The sequence below is a fragment of the Pogonomyrmex barbatus genome, unplaced genomic scaffold, assembly GCF_055798465.1.
Source record: "Pogonomyrmex barbatus isolate J1 unplaced genomic scaffold, ASM5579846v1 scaffold10, whole genome shotgun sequence".
NCBI classification, from domain to species: Eukaryota; Metazoa; Arthropoda; class Insecta; order Hymenoptera; family Formicidae; genus Pogonomyrmex; species Pogonomyrmex barbatus.
Window position 1 is genome coordinate 6,677,301 of NW_028297099.1, and position 19,724 is coordinate 6,697,024.

The 19,724-nt window shown below is 34.5% G+C and overlaps 2 protein-coding genes across 3 annotated transcripts; both read left to right on the forward strand.

The window, feature by feature from the left end:
- Positions 1-18: 18 nt before the first annotated feature.
- VGlut (Vesicular glutamate transporter) lies at positions 19-14,045 on the forward strand. 2 transcript variants are annotated; one of them, XM_011642831.3, is made up of 9 exons: positions 19-90; positions 2,422-2,554; positions 2,771-2,988; positions 3,194-3,507; positions 3,875-4,049; positions 4,540-4,832; positions 4,991-5,371; positions 5,461-5,670; positions 5,939-14,045. In XM_011642831.3, the coding sequence occupies exons 2-9, from the start codon at positions 2,481-2,483 to the stop codon at positions 6,188-6,190; spliced, it is 1,917 nt and encodes a 638-aa protein (XP_011641133.1). In that variant the 5' UTR covers positions 19-90; positions 2,422-2,480; the 3' UTR covers positions 6,191-14,045. The 2 variants fall into 2 exon arrangements, with proteins under 2 accessions (XP_011641133.1, XP_088926843.1); XM_089070717.1 differs by lacking the exon at positions 19-90 and adding an exon at positions 241-264.
- Positions 14,046-15,577: 1,532 nt separating this feature from the next.
- On the forward strand, positions 15,578-19,718 carry LOC105433837 (phospholipase A1 member A). Its single transcript, XM_089070718.1, has 7 exons — positions 15,578-15,876; positions 17,112-17,229; positions 17,636-17,784; positions 18,117-18,371; positions 18,765-18,956; positions 19,153-19,321; positions 19,468-19,718. Exons 1-7 carry the CDS (start codon positions 15,816-15,818, stop codon positions 19,580-19,582), a joined length of 1,059 nt encoding a protein of 352 aa, XP_088926844.1. The 5' UTR covers positions 15,578-15,815; the 3' UTR covers positions 19,583-19,718.
- The last annotated feature ends 6 nt before the right edge of the window (positions 19,719-19,724 follow it).

Genomic DNA, 19,724 nt, shown 5'->3' on the forward strand with positions numbered 1-19,724 from the left:
GACGTCAGGCGACGTCGACGACGTTCTCCGTCGCGTACCCCGCGCCTACCGTTACCCCATTCCGCTAACTGTATCTGGACTTAATTATTGGTGAGTTCCGCGAATTTTCTTAATTTACACCGGTTACCTCCCGCTGTTTGATATTTTATTAAATGAATGAAAAGTCGCGAATAACGATTCCATTTTACTCGCGAGCGTAGTCGAAGACGATTCTCTTGTGTGATCCTGATGTGCTCCTTTGAGATAGAATAAAATCTGATAATGGTGAGAACGTTTGTTTTCCAATGGTGAAGACGATTGTGAGATTTTTCCTACTGAAGTGAAGTGATGAGTCTTACTCCTTCAATTTCGAGAGTTAAGATCTATATTTAAGCTTCTTAATTTAACTCTTATCTATCATCCGGAACTTTCTGATTTATATTGAAATTATATGAAGGACAGATTCTGCGAGATTTCAAAATCAAAAAGAGTCAAGAAAAGTGACAATGAGAAATCCCGTTTTATTCCGTTTTTTTTCCCGTTTATTTCCGGTCCATTTATTTTCGGTCAACGAGACATTCAGGAGATTTCACTTAATACGTTTAGCTGGAAATCTCTCATCGAGTGATTTTGTTGAGTGGAAATTTTGGAATAATTCGAAATATCACAGAGGAAACATTTAACAAGTGTTCTTATTTGTAGGATGATCAGAGTCTAGCGAAGTTTTCCAATAATGCCGATTGTGATCTCTGGATATGTGAAATGAAATTTGCTGTGTGATGATTTGACCGTTGATCGTTGATATTAATGCTTCTTTCTAGTGTCATAATGAATTCATTTAAGCTTGGTGTGCCCGAAGCTACGAGAGATTCTCAGCCCTAGTTTGCCCCATTCTTCTTACGTCGATTAGCTGCAAATTGAGTTTCTGCTTTAATTAAAATTCTCTTTTAATATATTCAAAGATATATCGCGGCAGATTCTACCCCTATTAACGCCCTTGCCTTATTATTTATTCATGAAGAGAATCAATTTCATATATCCTCAATGCCATTTAGATTCTACTCTCTTATTATTTTGTTACGTTTGAAGAAAAGAAATATAATATTGCAGGATATGAATTACAAAATTGATCGTATATTCTGCCGCTATTTATACGTTTTCAATCCAGTCATCAATGAGACTTTATGTTCTAATTCTTTTTTTAAACGAATAATACGTCTGTTAAGATATTATTAAAATCCATGCTTTATGTTTTTAAGATATAACATCAACGACGAAAAATACGAGGCGCAAAGTCATGATGTACAGCATGAAAGTGTCTAATGTCGCTCAATGTCTATTAAGTTGAATCAGCTAGTCTCATACATTCATCAGTCCACCCCAAACACGCACTGTGCATTTTAGTGCCTTTTGTTTGTCACGTGCCATTTTAATATCCGAGAGCCATTGTCCTCCGATGCGCCTCTTTACGATCAGCGCAGCACCCCCGTAACGATTTTTGCAGGCTGAACACTCCATCGTGCAATAACGACGATTATAATCTCTGACGAGGCTATTACAACCGTAGAGTGGAAATATAAAACAACGTAATCGCCGTAAAAAATTTTAACTTGGAATATAAACCATCGAGAAACTTTTTAAATAAAATAATATATCAAAGTGTTAAATATAGAAGTGGAATCAAAAAAATATATAAACGTTTCTGACTATGATAGAGACTATGATAGAGATTTATTCGCATATTATAAAATATAAAAAATAAGAAAATTGTTTTTAGCACTTATATAATTATAAATAAATTTTTAGTTTAAACATGAAAACTTCTGAGCATCTTTCTTTTGGATTATTTTACTAAATTTTGCACGATGAATATAAGCTAAATTGCTAAAATCTGCGCTTATTATATCTTTTTTTAGTGCACTATGTCTTGATTAAGAATAGATTTGATTAAGATTTTACGAGTTAACCGAGATGCGCCGAACGACAAACTTTAAGTGAAAAATATGACCTCAGTGTACGGCCAGCGAAACGTTTCTTCTCACAGTTTTCTACCCTCCGAAGATGCTCCCTCGAGAGTTCGGGGATTAGGGGTGGAGAGACTGCCACTCCAAATAAACACTCCTCTACCCGGGTTTCCCCTGTGCTGTTCTGTAGAGATACTCTATATAGATATAGTGAACTTTTCTGAATGAAGTTATAGGTAGCCGAAGTAATAAGCAGCAAAGCGTCGATTATATTTTGAAAGTTATTGAAAATTATCAAATTATCGTTAATTTTAATATCAATTTTGAGAAAATATCTTTAAATTATTGAATATATTAATATTTAAATAATCTTTTACTTCGTAATTGTCTAATACGTTTTATTTATAAAATTATCTAATAAACGTAAAGTATATCTTGAACATATTAAATCTTATACAAGATTATTTTTGTGCCATAGGGGCTGCCAGATAACATCGCGATTATATAAAATCACAAAGCAACCCCAATAATTGGAAAATGTCCGGATTCGCAGCGGCGGGTCTCGTAGCCTTCGATACTTTCAAGACGAAAGCATCGCAGAAATTATCCGGGTAAAATATTGCACATATTTTTGTAACATATTTAATATTTGTAACATTTACGTTTATAAAATATACTACTAGTACCAACATTTTATATAACAAAAGTATTTTGTATTTTTTTTAGACATGATACGCTTATCTTCTTTTTTTAGAACTTGTAAAAGATTTTATGTCATGAAAGTTATTAAAAGATAATTTATCAAATGGACGCCAATTCTTTTGTAGATTTAGAAGAAGTACCACCGGTTACGAGGAATTCGCTTCGTGTGAGGGTAGCAAAGACAACAAGGGATTCGAGGATGAGAGAGGATATAGCACGCAGCCTTCGTTCGAGTCCCTTCCAGAGCCAGAAAGACCACCATTGCGACATATCGATACTTACTGCATGCCAGAATGTCCATGTCTATCGAAGAGGTACACCATCGCGACGCTAGCTTGTATAGGTAAGAGTAGTTGATAAATTGTAAGACAATTTCATTGTTGCAAATGAATGTCATCTCCTATATTATTTTACATTCTGTCTTCATATAAAAGCTTACCTTTCATAATAAATTAGAAAAATCACAACAAAATAGAGAAAAACGTGGTGTTGGTGTTATCATAAGTAAAAGCAAAATCTTTTTTGTTTTTAACTAATCGTATTTTCAGGGTTTGTTATTTCGTTTGGAATGAGATGTAATATGGGCATGGCTAAGCTAGTAATGAAAAATACCACTGACGAAAACAATACCGTCAGGTTCAACTGGACAGTCGGAACAGAAAGTGCCCTTGACTCGTCATTCTTCTGGGGTTACCTGATAACGCAAATACCCGGTGGCTTCTTCGCGTCGTTGTATCCTGCAAACAGAATATTCGGAGCAGCCATTGCAATATCTGCCTTTTTGAACTTGCTGGTACCCAGTGCATTGAAGATAGATCCTATCGTTGACATGGGTGTACAAGTGTTGAAAGGACTGGTCGAGGTAAATACTTGAAAGATTGAATAGAAATAAAGTTAGAACAAGTTAATATAAAAAATATTTTTCTATTATAAAGAATATTTACTTCTATTTATTCTTCTAGGAAGAATATTTAATTTTAAATAATTAATTTTCCTAGCCGCTATATCTATCTAATTACCAACAAGATCTTATTTTCCAACTAATATATTGTATCAAGCTTAATTAAATAAAGACTTTTATATTCAGTTTCAAATAAAATATATAATTAAGAACTGTAATTAAAAATATGATAATTAATAATTTTAATATAGATGAGTGTTATTCAAATCTTCATTCATAATATTTTGATTTTCTCGCTGTAATTGTAAGCTGTTTTTATTCTTTATAGGGTGTTACGTACCCAGCGTGCCATGGTATATGGAAATACTGGGCACCTCCTCTGGAGAGATCGCGTTTGGCCACGTTAGCGTTTTGTGGATCGTATGCTGCAATGGTGATAGGTATGCCGCTTTCTGGATACCTGAGTTCCTGGTTTGGTTGGACGGCGTCGTTTTACTTCTACGGTAAAAAGATATCCTGTGTATCCAATTACAAATATATAGAGAAAAACATATTAGCCGAAAATTAGTAATAGCCAAAATCCATTATTATCCAGCGCAAAAAGCCTTGCTAAGAATATAAATTTCATTTATTATTAATATTTTTAATTATTAATATTATATATTTTTATTTATTAATATTTTTTTATATATATTGAACTTTTTTATATATATTGAACATATCGAATCTCACTTACTTTAGACAGCAAAATATGTTTGTTGATAAAAATATTCTGCTGTAAAAGCAAACGCATCTCTCTACAAATTTATTCAGTGATATTTATTTTATTACTTCAACAAGTATAAAGTTGTATAAAAAAGTTATAATCGTGCGAGATTGAATCGTTTTTTCATCGAATGTGCAATAATAACACACAGTAAAATTTCTTTACTAAACCGATGATGTTTTCTAATATATAGAGAAAAACATGCAATTTTTAATGATAAATTGTAGGTGTCTGCGGTTTAATTTGGTATTGTTTCTGGTTGTGGTTGGCCTTCGAAAAGCCGTCAAAACACCCCAGTATCTCAGCCCGCGAATTACGTTACATCGAGGATTCGCTCGGTCACGGGGGGGTGCAAGCACCTGTGCCCACGCTGGCAACGACTCCCTGGCGCAAGTTTCTCACTTCGATGCCCGTATATGCCATCATCGTCGCGAATTTTTGTAGATCGTGGAACTTTTATCTGCTGGTACTCTTCCAACCGCGTTTCATGCACGAGTCTTTCGGCATGCCGCTTGTCGAGGTAAATACAATAATAATATAACTTCCTGACTGTCCTACCGTATAAAACAACGATGAATTTCATTTAATATAAATATAAAAAATATAAAAAAAAAATCATGCCTGCTCTATCCTAGATGTAAAATATAAAATATTTTTCATCTCTGAATATTTTGATAGACTGGAGTCATTGGATCGCTTCCGCACTTGCTGATGACGATGATTGTACCTTGTGGCGGTTTGCTGGCCGATCACCTCCGTAAACGTGGCATTATGTCGACGACAAATGTCAGGAAGGTTTTCAATTGCGGTGGTTTCGGTATGGAGGCGCTCTTCTTCCTGGTGGTGGCTCAAGCGACGACGTCCAAAAATGGAACCGCGGCTACGGTCGCCCTCGCGATCGGCGTCGCCTGCAGCGGTTTTGCCATCTCTGGTTTCAATGTCAATCATCTGGACATCGCGCCTAGATACGCTAGTATCTTGATGGGCATGTCCAACGGAATTGGCACCGTCGCTGGTCTGTTGGTTCCTTTCTTCGTGGATCATATCACGGAAAAGAAGGTACGACAAAAAAGGAAGCATTTTATTTCTTAAGCACAGCAAGAAATTAGAAGATTAGAAATTTATAAATTTTAAAAAACATTCCGCAGGATGCACTCAGCTGGCGGAGCGTTTTTATCATAGCTGCGTGCGTTCACATTTTCGGGGTGACATTCTATGCTATTTTCTGCTCCGGCGAGTTGCAACCCTGGGCCGATCCCACTTTGGAAGAACAAAAGAGCTGGAATCCTATGGATGAATTCGGCCAGACGAAACCGCCCGTTCCACCTCCGCCGAAAACCATGCAATCCGAATTCATAGTAAGCACGCTTTTACATTATTTACAATAAATATTTTATTGTAGACTCGTTTAAATTACCGTTGTTAATTGCTTTTTTAATTGATAAATAAAAATAATCTTTAAACAAATTATTATACTTATAAATATATTTTTACATCTTTTGACGCGTTATGAAACATGACACGCAAAGTAATGTGATCCACTTGAAACTTTAAAAATGTTTCTTTCTTAAGTAAGTACTTTCTCGTAATAAAAATGAGGTCGTAAGTATGACTTTCTCTTTCCAGAAACAACCGTCCCGAGATGGAAGCGTCACCGACGATTGGAATACTTACGAACAGCCGCCAGCTGAAAATCACCTGTACGCACGACAGGACAGTAAGGCCTCCGTGATAAACTACGGCTCGACGGAGACCAACAGCAACAATCCATTCCACTCGACGAATCCATTCGCCAGCGACGTGAACGCGTCTTTCGTGCAACCACCAGCAACGGACGACTACGCGCATGACGTCGTGCACAATCAACAGTGGAACTGAGAATGGTCGACCACCGGGTAGAATGATTGGATACGAGAAAAGCAGACTGCTTCCCCGAGGTTGTAGATCGTTCGTATCGTTAGTCAATCCCACATCCGACATCTCAGACATGCCACACATCTTCAAAACTCGCGAAGTCGAACCTATTAAAAAAAAAAAAAAAATTTCATAGCTACGCAAATAATTTTATTCCTTTGGAAACAAGTCGCGACAATAAAACTCCAATTAAAATCCTTTTATTTTTTTCTTAAGGAGAATTAAATTTAAAGAACGATAATTTAATCTAATTTGAAGTGATATTAAATTCGTAACGATATATATTTTATTTAATATTAAAATCAAGATATACATCGTAATTTAATAAATTAGAAATTATTTTTAATAGAATTAATAGAATTATTTATCGTAAACTGTTGCTTGTGGCATGTCTGAGGGTCGTACTTAAATAAGATTTCAAGTAATAACACGATTTTGGATTTTGCGAATCAAGGTAGAGACGGCCAAATGTTGAAATATACATTTCTAAGTTTCACATGCAAAATCCTCGGTAGATATCAAAAAAGGAGGAAAGAAGATATAATTTTTTTTGTTGTGTGCAATACCTAAGAGTGCAGAGAATGGCGCTGTGAGTAGCCACGCAAATAATTCGAAATAATGCAAGAAGCCATTATCTCGCTAACATCGTTAATTAGCGAGACAGATGAACCGCTATTTATTTGCATTATCGAAGATATGCATTTATGATACTATTTACAGTGTGTGATAAACGACAGGAAGTTGATACACGTGCACATACACGTTTATCATTTAGAAAACGACAATAAGTCACTTGCTGCATCGTGCCTAAAAATGAGTTGATAGATGGTTTTCCTAGTTCGAAAAATTTAACTGGGAAAGCTTTCCATTTCTATTCTTCATTTGTCGGTCTTTGTATGCTTTTACTCTTGAAAGTAAAAGAAAAACAACCGATTAAACAAAAAAAACTTGAAAATGCTTTTTATGCAATATACAATTAGCCGCGTTTGAATTTATATTTCTCGAACGTTTAGAGACTGAAACGTATTGTTAAGTCAGGCTTTGCAAATTGCAACGCGACTGTTTTAACTGTTTTAACTGTTTTCGTCGAGATATTACAAAGAGAATGTTCCCTTAATTTATAGGAAGATTAGAACATCAATAGCCCCTAAGAGATTCTTCAATTTTATAAAATTATGAAATCTTTTTAGGATATATCCTAATGAAATCAAGTGTAATATTGGCAATATTAATTTCTTCTATAAAGAAAAGAAAATTATTAATCGCAAGATGACGCTTATCAGCGTCGACGAGATCCAAGTGTGTCCTAAAATGACAATAATTCAAACCTTCGCGAGACAATAATTCTCTCCGTGGACAATAATTAACGGCGAGGTTTGAGAAAACGGATAATCGTGAGAGATCTCGGTGCGCGCGACATAGCTCAATCGCTGAAACTTTTAGGTATTCCCAATTTTCCGTGCGTGACTCGTTTAGTTACTTACGTGAAATAATAGAAACATAGCAATAAAGGAGAAAAATTGTGCGAATCAATATAATAAAATCACGTAAATCGCTTGCCGAAACGTAAAGTTACACACAAAGGTGTGCGCACATCTTTACGCACACTCAGATAAAGTACAATTTCGATTTGACGATGTTGTCCATAGCGTAGATATTCGAAATATTTTTTTAAATATCCATTACACATGTTTTAAGTATTCCTTCACTTTCTGATGTAATATATATATATATTGATCTGCGAATTGGATAAAATGAAAAGAAAAAAGATTTACGAGATCAAATAACATTAACGAAGATTTAGAAACCTTTATATTACGAGTTATTTGAATCGATAAAATATATCTATAAATGTTTGCAAGATATCTATGTTAAATGGATGTCGCGTGAAGTGAATATAAAAGGCGCGAGAAAACAGAAAAAAGACATAAAACGCAGCTGTTAATTAATTTTTCATTGATATTAATAATTAAAAGCAAAATGCGAATTGTTTGAAAGATAATAAAAAAAATAATTATAGATAAAAATCGAATTCACTAAATTGAAATTTTCATGTAAATTTTCTTAATATTCGTGATTAATTCAAAGATATTTGCATAACGGAACAACTTGAAACGTATGAAAGTATTCGTAAGAAAGTGATAATGAAATAAAAACCGTAAGAAAGTATAGTTATTAAGTAGACAAATCATGAAAGTAAATATACAGAGATCAAAGCAAGATTGAGATATAATTAGGGAGAAAGTATATATTATACATTGTCTAGATGTATTTCGTATACATACATATATTATATACATATATACAATCTATATATATATATATATATATATATATATATAAGTATATACATACATACACACATCTTTTATTGTATACATATGTATGTATGTTCTTCATGATTTGCGCATGTGCGCAATCGAAGATAAAACGGGACACATACAAGGAAACAGTATAAAAAGCATGGGGAGTGTTGTGTCGGATTTTCCCGGCGAGTATAGTAAAAAAAAAAAAAGAAGATTAAGCTCTCAAACTGATTAATTTCGATTTATGTTTTATTTTTTATATCTAAAATATATATGCTATTCAATTATCCAGGTACTTGCTGCACGAGACGACACTCTTTGTAAAGACATTCATATTTCTTTTAAAAAATGTTTAAGGCTAAATGAGACTTAAATATTACAAAAACTTTTCAATTTTAATTAACGAAAAGAAGAGATTACTTGCAAAAATTATTTAAATTTTTAAACAGATATCAATTCATGTTCATGTATGGAACAAAGTTTCTTATTCTATATTTTGCGAACAAATCGGAGAATATCCTCTCTGAATATCTGCAATATAAAGGTGGACAAGATCGAAATTAAACAATTTGAGGAGGTTTAATTGATAAATCTAATCTGACACGCATATAAGTAAGGTACGCGATACGATATTTAACTAATGGCAACATCGTGATACATGCGTATTGAATGCCCAGTGCGTGTTTGGGCTTACGAATATTCGAATAGCCTAGATTTTCCGTAGCTAAGGGAGATCGACAAAATTAGTCAATTTATGCGAGACCTTTGTAAAGATACAGATACCTACCGGTATAATCCATATATATGATAACATATATATATTGTATCGGCAATATTTGTCTCGTATTCTTCGTCAACAAATAAGATTATAATATATACATATGTATTATTCGTTATTATGTTCGTTATATAAATATTAATATAATTTGATATATATATATATATATATATATATATATCAAATTATATTAATCAGTTAGGCGTGGTATATTAAATACATTAATGATAAAACAATACGTGTGGTGATCGAGATATTTGAGAATACTCGATCAGTAAATGATACAATTTCCTCATTACAAACGTTAGAGTATAAAGCCGCGCTTCGAGATATTAATATCGGGCGCTTGTAACTGTACGACAATAATACTTAAATGAAAGCCTGATGCACATGTTATGACAGAGCACCAGACTTACAGTTTAATTATCTGTTTGCTAGTTGCGCGATTTTATTCGGTATCTACAGATACATTGGGGTGTTTGAGAATCAGTGCGTTTGCTAAGTGGGTTTCTCGTTATTAGCAAGCAAATTTACTTTTTTATAACATAATAATGCATATATATATATATATATATATATATATATATATATATATATATATACGTATATAATCAAAATAGAAATAAAAATTTACAATTTTTGAAAACAAATAATAAAAGAAAAGGAAATTTCAATTTTTAAAAGTGATTTGAAAAGAATTTCAATATAAGATAAACTCTTTGGTAGGTAAATCTTTTAGTAGTTTTTCGTAAACACGATAACCATGTGCCTAAAATAACAAGATTGTAAAGACAACAAGGTAGACTCTTATTAATTTAGAAAAGATTTGCCAATTTGTAATCCAATGATGTTTATAATATACAGGAGAAAGTTATTTTAATTTTGAACGGGGAGCACCGCCCCTTGTTCACTATGTAGACGACTATTACCAAACACCCCATGTATGTAACGGTAATAATCTCACTTCGTAACATCAGTGACAATACAGGACAGGATAATAACAAGTCACGATTAGATCGTTCGTATTAATGATGACATGAAATGATGATGCCGCAACGCGCATTTTTTCGCGTGGTGCATCGACCGCGAACGCTTTGCTTTAAAAAAGACACACGATCATAGAAAGTCGGAAATACTTGCAACACATACTTGAAATTAATGATATGCACGCGATAACTGTCATTTAAACGTTGTGTGTTGTCTGCGTCACTGCCGCGTCAAGAGAAACGATTCGTTGGCATATTAATATTGGGAAAAGAGCGGATCTGAGCGACAGTGATAATTTACTTGAAAATAAAAAAAGTAAAATACTTTCTCTCAACGCAATTGGATACGAAACAATTATCGTTACTTTTTGTAAAAAATACGAGAAACAGATATACAAAAAGTAAGAGAGAGAAAGAAAAATGTAAACATTCAATTATAATTAAAAAAGATTTCACTTTAATTTTGCAAAAGGATCTAAATTGTTTATTTAGAAGAGGACATTTATCATATTTTAATTTGAATTAATTCAGATATTTAAAATGATTATTTAATTGTTTTTCATATTTTTTTAGGAATTTGTATCTTTTTATTTATATTTCTTCCTTTCCTTGTAATCTATTGATTAGTAATATTATATTTATTTATTCTTTTCATATTTCCTACTCTTAAAATCTATATTTCTGTTCTAATCGTGACTACGGTAATATGTGAGAAATAATACCGTATAATAATACCGATTAAGGATCTATGTATAAATATATTCATCATTGTGTATAGTAGTGACTGGCCTAACGTTATTCATGACTTTATTCGCTAAACCAGGAAAACTTTCTGGACTCGAGATATCTAAAAATCATAATTATTACGATAATATCTAAGATAAGTTCTAATGCTGTTCGAACAATAATACTGATACTAATACTTACATATATACGTATAGCTTCAGTAATAACTTACGACAATAAATAAACGAAACGCAGGGTGCGCCGATACCAGAAAATAGACACGAATCAGAAAATTTAAATAATATATGAAGCGTACCATGTAAAAGCGATCGTTATTATTTCATGATCGTTGCTTACGTTTAAACAATTTAGCGTAGCTTTATTTTCGGCACACCCTGTATCGCTTTATAATTACAACTAGCTTATTACGCATTTTTCCAAATGCTTCACGAAATATAAAAGTGAGTACATACACGAAAATGTGATGAAAGCATAACGGATCATCCAAAAATGCATTGCATTAAAATATATTTCCATATATTTTTGTGAAGAAGAACATTGAGCATTTTATCATTTCACGATTAAATAAATGCGAATTAGGACAGGGAATAGAGATCATACAGAAGCCATAATAATTTATTATTAAATTCTTACGATGCAAACATTCGTGAAATGATTGAAAATGAAAATGTATCGAGTTGCAAAGATACCGTAAATATGATATCATATCTTTCTCCGACTCGGAATGGTAAGGATAATGTGTAATCCATGCATGCAATTAAGAGAATTTCGCATTCTGAAACGGATCAGGTTTTCTGAAAAAAAATTTTAATATATTTTTTTGGAGAATCAACAAGATGGTTAATGTTGTATTCAATATTTTATTACCATTTACACAGAGTTACCATAGAGTCCCCGCACTTTGTGGGAAATTTCATTGTTGAGTTAAATACGAAGTGGTAGGTTTTCAATAATCACAAAGAGAAGATACATTATATTTATCAGTCTGAAGGAGGGCACAAGAATTCGACAGTTTACGATATGGAACCATCTCTCTATACTTAAATATATATATATATATATATATATATATATATATATATATATACTCCTATATGTATATATATCTTATGCAATATGTACAATGCTGTATACATACTGGCATTCATAATTCATCGCTATTTGTACATCCTCTGGAATGTAATTAAATAATATTAATTTATGTATTTTAATTGAGCGTGTTTATGAAAGTGTATCAATTATTATACTGACAATAATGACAAAAGTTCAGAACGAATGAAAGTAATATATTGTAAGTACAATAAATAGGCAAAGTTTTAGAGAGAGAGATATATATATATATATATATATATATATATTATATTATATTGTGCACGATGAGAAATTCTCGAGAAATTTACATATTACAATAATGTTGTTTATATATTACAATAATGTTAATCGTTACGTATCTATTTCTTTATTTAAATATGACTGAAAACAGTTAATCAAATTTCGATATTTATTTCATACGTTGTTAGGAAATAGAAGATGTTTATAAATATTTTATTGCTTAATGTTATTTGTTGTAACTTGAATATTTTATGACGAGAATTTCACATCGAAAGCAAAAAATATTAATCGATAAGAGTGTTACATATTAAGCATTTGATGGCATGATATACTGTATCAAATATAGATTAGCAAACTCTCTTTCTCATTGTTAACACTTTTATTTGTGGAAGTTAGAAACTTGTAGTTATTTAATGTGCTCCAAGTGATAATTCGAGGAAATTCGTTTGTGTCACGCGCAATGTTTCATCGTTCAGAAAAAAAGTAGTTTTCATGCCGTTGAAAAAGATGATTGCATATTGTAATACAATTGAAACGAGGTGTGTCACAAGTAATTAACATCCTTATGTAATTTATTTATTTATTCTCCGTTCAATCGCCATGATTCTCAATGCGTTTTCAACGTGCTAACAAGTGCCGCATTTTCAGTTGTAAAATTTCTTCTTTGGTAAAATATTTAATTATCGTAAGGCAAAGATACATTTTCGTACTACATACCGACTGTTGTGTTTCAGTATGTCTCGCTGGTTGAGAAATACTGCGATGAAGCTTAGCAGACAATAATATGATGTTAGCTCTATATATATATATATATATATATATATATATATATATATATATACATATACAGATTCGTTAAGAGTATTATAATTAGGATTACGCGTGATTCAAAAGAATCTGCTCTTCCGTGCTATGCAAACACGAATTTAACGCAATAGCACGCGTACGATTATGATTCACGTCTTTCGTGTTCAGAATTCTCCGATACAGATCCTCATAAAAATCAATTAAGGTTAACAGGAATTTAATCAATTCTCGCCTTTTCTGATTATGCTTCTGGGAAACGACTGAAAGAATTGATTAAATGTCGATTGATTTTAATTAATATTTATGGAAGTGACTCACATAGCAAAGCTAGAAGGATAAAGCTGCACGAGACATCGGAGTTTTCTTATCGTGGATCACAAGAAAAAAAAAAAGAGATTAAGTTAATTTTGTTTGCGAATTATTTCTATCGTAGACAAATAACTCCGTTATTACAATCTCGTCTCTTTTCTGGGGAATAATTATACATTTCAAAAATATCTTCTAAACGGGATGGTGTGTCTATACGCGGAAATATAGGGAAAATATATTTTGATTGTTTATAATCAGTCGGCCTCTGCTCTATACCATACATGTAGCCGCATATTAGAGATTATTGTTACACACGCCGATGCAATCTGGTTTATTATTGATCATTGCGACGCTAATTATCGTGTAAAATATGTATGTAATATTGTAATTTTCAGTGTATTGTGTAATTAAAAAAACAAACGAGAGATACCCTGGCGGCTATTGACAATAAATCGTAAGCCGATCTTTTCAAGACTCGTTCCTTCTGGATCATTGAATAAATTCATGCTAGAAAACGCACGAATAATAAATGCAACGATTATTGTAAAAAAAAATTCGTTGTTTATTTCATATTTCTCGATGCACTATGTCGGTCGTAAAAAACAGTCAGTCTACAAATTGCAAAAAAAGGAAGAATGCAGAATGAGGACACTGCGGGCAAAAACTGACTCCTTGTTGAAACAAATCTCATTGATAATTATTTATCTTTGCCTAACCTTGGAACTAAACTATTAAACGTGACACGTCCCCGTTTGCATTTGTCACTATCATAGAAATTACTCGTCACCTGTTGCGCTCTGCCATATTTACATATCATACACACAGACACGTGTGTACAATACCGGTCGATTGTCGATAACATCTATTTAAAAAAAAGACGATTACACAATCGCGCGATAATTTCCTTTCTTTCGATTTATTTATCCTGAGGCGTTATGTATATATGACAGCAAAACGTGGCTTTTGAAAGCAATCTCAATTTTCCAGAGACAGAGCAGTAATTCGTGCACGCGGTAATCATGAAATTAACCCTTTTAAGTCATTTCTCGAATTGCATAAAGCATTGTTTACAGTAACATGTCATTTAGTTATGCAGAGAGCACTTCCGTGGGATACGTACATACATGAGAATTAACTCTCGAATTGTGTTTCGTGAAATTAACTTCTCATGGGCGTGGATATATGAAAGATACCTTTATGATTTCCTAATATGTCCGTAAACATTTGAAATATTGAGAAATTATGCAAATGTAAGTGGTATTTCTAATCAGATTGTACTTTAGCTTTTAAAAATATAAAAAAATTTTTCCTTTGACGTTCTCTTTTCTTGACGAAAGAACTCTCACATTTTTGTAATAATAATTTACGATGTTCATTAAAACAGCAGTTTCTCAATTTTCTTTCAAAGAAACGAAATATAAAGAAAACAATAAATAAATTTATGTAAATAAACTGTAAGTAACTCGAACTGTAAGTGACTCTTATCATTATTATTTTCAACCCTAATTATGGATCAAATCATAATTCAAATTTACAGAAATAAGTATTATTACAATCATGGACAATCTTTTTTATATTCTTCAATTCTTTTATGATTATTATGATATATAGTTACTTTTTCAAAGATTGTTAATATTTAAGAAAAGAAAGCAGAATATTATCTTCTCTAATAACTGTTTAAAATCATGTGAATCTTTCCCTTTTTCTCCGAATAAATTGTGTTAACAATACATTTCATTATTACTTCATAAATGTAATTCTCAATATTATTAATATAAAAATAATGCCTGTGAAAAAAAAAATAAAAAATATCCATATGTATCCATAAACAGGAAACGTTTAACAGAATAGAATTATTTATATTTGAACTTGAAATTATACACCAAGACTGTTTGATATTCAATATATGAACGAAGCTAAGAGAAACACGAAACATGTCAAAAAAACGCACGCATGTGCACGTGCGTGTGCAGCGGTGCGAGAGCGCGGATGCGGATCGCTCGCGTGCACCGAGCGTGCACTCGATCAGCATTGCATGTCACATGTCGCCGGCGTGTCGCATCGCGTCGCGTCGTCGCACGCGTACGGGAGGGTACGGCGCGAAGCGGGAGAGAAGCGGCGACGAAGAAGCGTAAAGCATCGCCGAAGGTACGCTCCTCCGTTACTTTCTAAATTCCCCCTCGCAAGCGGTATATATCCCCCGGTGACTTTGCGTTTTGCAATCGTACGCACCGCGACGGGAATCGCATCCGAGCCGCGATTTTTGGCGAGCCGCGTGTGTGAGCCTGGATGTTATATCACAAGCCACGGGATCACCGCGGGAGATGGCGGTCAGTGTCGTGAGATACCTCGCTCTCCTTGTGTTCTGCGCCTTGCTACGGTACCGTAAGTACCTGGGAGTACTCGACATCGGTCGCACCACACCCTTCGGCTTCTCGATTTCTTCCCTCGGCTCCTTCCTCCGTAGAGAAACGGCTTTCGACTTCGCGACACGTCGCGAGGTGCGCGTTGTCGTGTAACGATCTACGATCTACGATCTGCCGTTTCGGTTTGTGAGAAAGGCCGGATAAAACGAAAGAGAAGTAGTTTCTTTTCGTCACTATCCATTTTTGCCTGTATATCTCTGCCAAGCCGACGCACGTGGTAAGTCAGTCAGTAAATAAAAGCGCCCTTTTAACTTTACTAAGGCACATTATCTGTCACAGTTTGAATAAAGAGTAAAAGTTCTCGCTGCAAAAGAGAAGAATATTTCTTCGAGAGAAAAAAAAAATGTTGTCGCTCTGAACTCTGGTTCAGCGATGTGTGTCTAATCTCTAGTCTCTTCTTTGTATACGAACTTTACACTTTCGTTCTTTTCTTTACTATTTAACAGCTCTTAATTTTCTATTAATTTCTTTATTATTAATACTATGTAAATATCTTCACTTCTCATTGCCCCATATACACATGTTCGGAAGATATAATGTTATCTCGACATACACGTACTTTCTCTCATTAAGGACGTTTCGCTCAGTGTTTTCAAGAAGACAGAAGTAACATCGGAGATTTCCGCTTTTATAATCTAACTTTCTTAAGACAGAGAACGAAAAGCTATAACGTTCGTTTACGGTAATCTTTCTTACTTTCCTCGCTATTTCAGCTATTTCACGAATGTAGCTACCATTTACAAGCCAAACTGACTTCCTCGTTAAATTATTCTGACGCCACGTGTTATCAGTTGTACCTTGTTCCGCTTGTGCGATAATTGCAGGCGATACAAATCTAAGAAGCGTGTAACTTTTATCTCATAAATAATTACAAGCATGGGCGCACAGACGTCGTGCGTTAAGAGCAGTTCTGCTCCGAGCTAGCAAAAACAAAGATTGCCAATCAAGAAACGAAGAGAAGCACGAGCTTCGTTGCATCTTACCTTGCATCTCCAGCATTATTATTTATTTATCGCTGATAAACTAAACGAGAATCGCGCCGACCTTCACCCGGTTTCGCATAATGGTTCGATAAATTCTAGTGGTGCACGAGCGCGTAATCGTTGCACGGCTGATCGACGGTTAACGTGAGCGCCGTTCCGTTCGAAAAAAAACGGAAGTAGAAGTGAAATGGACGATTCGTTACGTTTTCAGACTATGCAACGGCACAAAACAAACAAACAACCCTCAAGGACCTTTTTAACAGCACATCCTGCGCCAGGCCGCCTTACACCTGTCCGCATCCGCAGATAGAGTTTTATCTGTACACCAGGTACGTCCACTGTCGATTTCTTCAATATTACTGCAAACGCTTCGTTTGCATTTAATTGATCGTTTAATTAATCGTTTTAATTATAATATATTCATAATGATTTTGCGTGATGATTAACGTTTATCGTCGATCGCCCGCATTTGCGAAAAGTAAAATTGCTAAAAGGAAGCGCTCGACGTTGCAACTTTCAATTTCAAGATCACGATCATTTTATCTTGAACTGAAAGTGGCCTCCTTTCAAGAGTCACCTTTCTCCGGCGTCTATAGTTTCGTCGGATGCTCTCACTATCATCTATATTTACGTAGCGGACGTGAGACGTGTCGACGAAAAGTCGTTCTCGCAAAATGAGAATACATGTATATATATATATATATATATCTTGCATTTATCGTATATAATTTCCAGAGAAACGCAGAAAGATCCTCTGCTATTAGATGTCCGTGACTTTAATTCCCTTCAGAATTCCAAGTTCAATAAGACGCATCCGACAAAGATCGTCATTCATGGCTTTGGCGGTGGACGAAATTTGGCGCCCAGTACAGATTTACGAGATGGTGAGATTAATGATCTCCTACATTCTTGTGCATATGTGTGTGTGTGTGTGTGTGTGTGTGTGTGTGTGTGTGTGTAAAAATTTTACTTGATAACATTCTAATAATATCAAAAAGATAATTTTATTATCAAGCACAACTCAAGATTTGTTTGGAGAAGATATAAAGAAAGATTAAAAATCCGGAATTTTGCTTTTATACAAATATAAATTTATATAGATCGTTAAATCTCTCTCGCGAAACAGAATAAACCTACGAGTACGAGTATAAGAGGCAGAAATGAGAAAACGTCAGAGAGTAGCCGTTCAGCCATACGTAATTACGTTCAATTTCAGCGTATTTCACGCGAGGCGATTACAATATTATAATCGTGGATTATGGTTCGTTGGTACGCGAGCCCTGTCTCTCGCAGATCTCTTGGGGTCCAGATTTCTGCTCCCGGTGCATCGCTCAATTGGTCAAGTACCTGAGGGATCATCCGCGAGGTACGAGGGTGGAGAACATACACGTCCTTGGATACAGCGTGGGCGCGCATATCGGTGGACTCATCGCAAATTACTTGCCCAATGACAAACTCGGAAGAATTACGGGTAATTGCTCGTATGCAACCGATTTGCCGATTTCGCCAATTTAACCATCTAGACGTAACAGTCTTGTACTTGCTTGTTACAGCTAGTAGCTAGCTCGATCTAGCAAATTTGTCACGTTAATTTTTCTTATCGTTTTTCTTATCATCGTGTTGTGTCACAAAAAAAAAATATCTCTTTTTACCTTCTCTAGAACGGCGGTCCGTGAGATTAAGAGACAAAATCGAGGAGGACAACGTATTTTACAAATTACAAAAACATTATTTGTTCCGTAGGAACAAGTAAGGAGTACACATCCTTTTATGATGTTACGTCTTGAGGATTAATAATTTGTCATAAAACCGGGCATTAATTCGAATAATTCGTCTCCTTCCTTTTTTTTCTTACACGACGCAGGCCTCGATCCGACGATATTTTTCTACATGAACGGCAACCGCTCGATGGATTTAGACGAAACGGATGCCCATTTTGTGGACGTGATCCATACAGGCGCCGGCATTTTGGGACAATGGGGGCCAAACGGCCACGCGGATTTCTACGTAAACGGTGGCTCGAGTCAGCCCGGGTGCGCCACTTCTTCTATACTCCGTAAGTGAATGAGTGAGAAATATCGATCGCAGGCTGCCAATAATAAAATGCAAAGTCGAAAAAATTAACGACTAAAAATATTTCGCTGTTAAATTAACTTTAATTCAGGGAAGGATACGCGATTCGCGCGTGCATCCAAATATAAATATTGATGTTTTTCTTCTTCGGCATTAAATTTTGAAAATTTCCCCCGCAGAAACGCTCTCGTGCGATCACACAAAAGTAACGCCGTACTACATAGAGTCAATCACGACGAAGAAGGGATTTTGGGCGGCTCCTTGCGCAAATCTCTTTTCTTACCTGATCGGATGGTGCAACCCCAAGAGAGACGAGTATATCCTGATGGGGGAGGATTCGCCTCATACGTAAGTGAATTTTATAGGGTTCCGCCTAATTGTTGCCTCTAAAAAAATAAGTTTACAAAAAAAAAATGCCTGTTGACAATTTGAATGTGCATAACGTTCGCAAATATCAAGAAAGATATATTAATGCGTATGTGAATAATTGGCAGAGCACGCGGCATCTTCTATCTGTCAACAAACGCACACAAACCGTACGCCCGAGGACTGCCAGAAAAAAGCCAGCGTCGGACAAATCGGAAGCAATCGTCCTCCCGCCAGTATTAAGTCTGTTGAAGCAACTGATCAACATAATTATAGAATAGCGTGTAAATGAATCAGTCGTTTTAAGCCACGTACACACTACGTCGTTGAAAAGACTTTCGTTTTTATATTATTTTGCCCATTTTGTACATTTAATCGTTAAGTC